At 47.6% G+C, this 5,000-nt stretch overlaps 1 protein-coding gene across 3 annotated transcripts in view; it reads right to left on the bottom strand.

Moving 5' to 3' along the window:
* Window positions 1–4,024, bottom strand: part of sema3aa (sema domain, immunoglobulin domain (Ig), short basic domain, secreted, (semaphorin) 3Aa) — a gene marked incomplete at its 5' end in the record, with an annotated part of 31,988 nt that extends 27,964 nt beyond the window's left edge. For all 3 annotated transcript variants that reach the window (XM_083692107.1, XM_083692108.1, XM_083692109.1), the window contains one exon: window positions 3,919–4,024. In XM_083692107.1, the coding sequence (XP_083548233.1) occupies window positions 3,919–4,024 (106 nt within the window). The remainder of the gene's footprint in view (window positions 1–3,918) is intronic.
* Window positions 4,025–5,000: the final 976 nt, after the last annotated feature.

Here is a 5,000-nt window from a genome sequence, read left to right as displayed (position 1 = left end):
TGGAGGCCCACAGAACGGACAGATCCTCCAGCGAGAGAGAGAGAGAGAGAGAGAGAGAAGAGAGAGAGAGAGAGAGAGAGTGAGAGAGAGAGAGAGAGAGAGGGAGGCACAAAGAGAAACTAACATGTAGACACACACACAGGCACCCAACCATACCTTCTATACATACAAACTCACGCATACACACACACACACACACACACACACACACACACACACACACACACACACACACACTGGGAGAGACAGGGTTATTACGGGCTAGCTCTAGACTGCGTTGAGTGCGGTTCCACACGGAGTGTCTATTTTGAAAGAATCCAAGAGGATTCCAAAGGCGGGTAGTTGTCTCCCTTCCCTTTTTACAGTTCCACCCATCCGAACCCCAGCCGATGTGGGACATCTGGGGCTCCATTAAGAGGTTAAAGGGCCCGTAATTACCCGTCAGAGAGTAATTATCAGGTTGTTTAACGAGCCTTTTAAAGTTCCAATGCGCCGTTTTATTTTGTTTTTACAGTCACAATAGGGTCATGTTTTATATCCTGTCTCATACTCGTGGGATGTCTTGCTCTCAGAACTCTCAGAATTTGTACATGCACCTTTCCACCTGCAGGGGGCAGCGGTTTCTATGTTCAATATCGCTGTGATGTGCATTGTATGTGTCCAGGTATGTTGCTGTTGTTGTGAGAAAGACACAATGATTGATCTATTGTCTTGTGGGTGTTGCTGCTATCTTTTGGTCTCTGCAATCTTATAAACTATGGTTTAGTATATAATATATGAATGACATACACTATATTGATAAGTATTCATATTTTGGCCAACTATTTCTCTCTCCAATTCAAATCAATGTTTTATTGTTTTATCCAATACTTCAGTCTTTACAGTTGCAGTTGATCCTGGTAAAAACCATTAAGATACCTTCAAATCTTATTCCCTTTTACTTAATTCCTTGTTGCTGTGGAAGAGAGGAAAGATAGAGCTATTTCTGTGCAAAAGAAAGATAAATCATTAACTCTGTGATCATCGCTTCGTCCCTCCAAAGAAAAGTATCCTTCACTGCCAATGTCTAACTGACCCCATCGGGAAATCATTCACTCTGTGCTCGCTTTGCCAGCCTTCCCATGAGTCATTCTATTCTATTTCTCTGCCCTTTTCCACACAAACCGCTAACTCCACACTCGCTTGAAAAATTGCTCTCTTTGCGCTTGTCCAACTATCCCTCCCCGGAGAAAGTGCCCACTCTGCGCTTGTTTGACTATCCTTCCCCTGAAGAAGCTCTTGTCTTGCTTGCTCTGTGCTCACTCTGTGCTCGTTTGACTGTCCTTCTCCTGAGAATTCCTCCTTGTCGTTTATTTGACTTAATTACTATGCTGGATTCACAGAGGGAGAGAGAATGAATGGCACTTCACTTAACAACCTCTCTCTCCCGCCTAGTCTACTGTATGTCTGCCAGCTTCCTTCATTAAAGCAACGCTTCCCTCCCTCCCTCTCTCTCTCCCTCCCTCTCTCCCTCCCTCGCTCCATCCCCTCCTCCCTCTCTGTCTCCCTCCGTCAGCCAATGTGTGGGTGTGAACAGAAAGCCGTCGCTCGACAGGCATCAATAGAGCCATCAAACACCTGTGGACCCCACTACCTCTGAGACACACACAGACGCATGCACGCGGACATACAAACATACACACTCACACTCACATACACACACACATACAGTATGCACGCCTGCACACATGCACGCACACACACTCACACATACACACACACACACACACATACACACACAGTATGCACACACACACACACACACACGCGTCACCATAGCCAGGTGTCTAATTATCCTAGTCCGTGTCAGATCTGACACATCTCGCCCCTCCAAACACACACACACACACACACACACACGCACACGCGCACACACACACACACACACACACACACACACATACACACACACCACTTACAGTCTGAAGAGAGGAAATCACAAGAGATGGTGTCGAGTCCTCACACCAGGCAGAAGCGAGAACATTTGAGACAGACACACACACACACACACACACACACACACACACACACACACACACACACACACACACACACACACACACACACACACACACACAGACAGGCAGCTTTTCATGTATTCTTAGCTAAAAGAAGTTTACCAAAACGTCTGTCAGTAGGTGAAGCGGCTAGCTTGGCTTTTTCCAGCGACACATCTCAATTACCTATACAGTAGAGGACAACTTCGTATTGCTCGATGATGACACCTTTTTTGCTATCTTGTCAGCACCATGGTGACATGTCAAAATGACTGAGGTGAGATCAGAGGGGGGACGGGGACAGCAGTTCTATTCATCTGACAGATGGCTCTATCTGGGGAAGCGCTTTGGTGATGCAACACAGACATTTTCCCAAGATGCTCGTGGGCTGTTCCCGCCGCACATTGTTACCTCAGAAGGAGATATGTTGCAGTACAGGTGAAGCAGGATTTTACAGCGTGCAACTTGACCCTTGACTGCGTGCTGTAAAAATGTTTATAGCGTCTACAGAGGATGTCGCTTCATGGAGACATTACAATCAAACGCACACAAAGAAGTACATAGTGCTCCTGCATCGTAGGTCATTTTTAAGACAAGACAGGCACTGGCCTGATGTTTTCACTTACAACCTCATTCCATTCTTACCATGGATTGAAATAATGTGACCATCACTTCAGAGCCATAAACAGAAGCACCCTTTTGCTCCATAATCTTATTTTCGGAGAAAAAGAGGACAAATCGCCATGTTCATAAATAAGAATGCATTTATTTATTTTTTGGAAAAAAAGGAGAAAATGAACGACCACACGCTCAGCCTTCTACTTTCGGTCATGTTTTGGACAAAGAACCGCGACAGCCTCCCTGACCGACATTCAAAGAAAACGTCCCAAAATATGCCAAAAATGTTGGTGGTTATTTCTGTCTTGGAGATGAAAGGTCTGCTATTACAAAGAGCCTGATTTAGTCTAGGGTGTGAGAGAAAGAGGAGAGACGAACGGGAAGAGAGCGAGGGAGAGAGAGAGAGAGAGAGAGAGAGAGGGAGTGAGAGAGAGAGAGAGAGAGAGAGAGAGAGAGAGCAAGAGAGGGCGAGGGAGACGGCGCTCCTCAGTCTCCCCTCAAAATAACACACAACCAGAGAATAACATGTTTACTTTCGCGACGACAAACGCGTACGCGTACGCTACACCACCCTCCATAAAACACACATCTAATTCACTTCCATCCGATTCTCCTAAATATCCTCCCTATGCACCATACTGTTAAAGCATACAGTCATTGCACGCCTTAAGCACAACCAGAAGTACTGCTGAACTCCAGAGGACGGCTGTTAGATCCATTTTGAGGTAATGAGAACGAGGGAGACCAGGTTTCCCCCCTTAAGTAACGTTTTTGTGTGTGACAGCAGCAGCAGCAGACCCCAGCAGACCCCTCTTTGCGAGTTCGGACAGGAGCCATTAAGGCAGCTCTGAAGCCAGGACTGCACAGTGCAGTATAGTCTTAGTTGAAGGCAGGGGGAAATAAGTACAAGGGCCAATACATACATTTAACCAAGAGCTTCTCAGCATATGGAACCAATCTGACTGTATTTTTAAGAGGGAAGAGTACTGAATTCTAAAGACGGAGAGAGAGAGAGAGAGAGAGAGAGAGAGAGAGAGAGAGAGGTAAAAAATAAAGAATTTCTCTTTATTTTTTAAGGAGAGAAAGGTGAAGGAGAGAAAGGTAAATGAATTAGACATTGAAAAGGACTGCATACACAGAGGCAGAGTGAGAAGCACATGAACAGTGATCTATTAAGCAGCGCAGCCCCACAGTGTCGCTCCTGGAACCTTGCTTGCGGCTGCAGCAGAGACAGAGAGAGGGGGAGTAGAGGGAGAACACTCACCCTTGTAAGAGAGCTTTAGCCTGGGGACGTTGTGCTTGGGCTCTCCTCTCCCCGGCAGCACAGCCTTGCACAGCAGCAGTACTACAATCCCAAGCAGGTAATCCATGGTGCTGGAGCGCTGGCCTCCAGCCCAGGGGGCGCACACACCCCACAGTGCCCAGAGAAGAGTGACACCCAGCTGGGTAGACCGAGTCCCGGCAGTCCACTCCCTAAGCTAGAGAAGATCCACAGCTTTTCAAGAGAGGGGAGAAGAATCCTTGGTTCAATCCCCCGATTAGAGTGCAGGTGAAAGGGGGGAGGTCTGCAGCGCGAGTGGGGCTCACATGGCTCCCTGTATGGAGGTCCGGGGCAGTAGTCCCACTATATTGCCCCCCCCCGGGTAAGAGCTGGGTGATGGGGGTGCCGGTGTGAGAAGTCAGGGCTGTGAGACTGGATCTGGGTATGGAGAGAGACTTGTGATAGCCAGGGATATCCAGCAGTGCTACTACTACAGAGCTCCTCTCTTCTCCTCAGTCTCCTCTTCAGTCTCTCTCTCACAGCAGACACTCACGGCTAGTCTCTAATCCTGTCCAGGGCTCCACCAGACTGAGAAAGGGAGGGAGAAGGAGAGCTCTACACCATCCACAGGAGGGGAGGGGGGGGAGGGAGAGCAGCTGAGAGAGAGAGAGAGAGAGAGAGAGAGAGAGAGAAGGGGTGTGTGTGTGTGTGTGTGTGTGTGTGTGTGTGTGTATGTGTGTGTATGTGTGTGTGTGTGTGTGTGGGTGTGTGTGTGTGTGGGTGTGTGGGTGTGTGTGTGTGTGTGTGAGAAAGAGAGGGGGAGGGAGTGAACTGAGCAACATGAAGCACTGTGATAGTGGAGAGAGAATCCTATGCACCTTGGTTGTCTGTCTTTCTTTCTTTTCCTCTTGTTCCCTCTCTCTCTCTCTTTCTCTGCAGACACTGGCCTGTCCCAGGCTTGCTGTAGAGGTGTGTATCTCACACATAACCCCTCTCTGCCCCAGCCATAGAGAGAGTGGAATAGACTGCATTTAACTCAATTTATTCTAAACTAATAAACACACCTTAAAAAAATAAAAAATAAA

The sequence above is a fragment of the Argentina silus genome, assembly GCF_951799395.1.
Source record: "Argentina silus genome assembly, chromosome: 20".
Taxonomy (NCBI): domain Eukaryota; kingdom Metazoa; phylum Chordata; class Actinopteri; order Argentiniformes; family Argentinidae; genus Argentina; species Argentina silus.
Note: the sequence above shows the minus strand (reverse complement) of the source record. Positions and strands in the feature narration are given on the sequence as shown.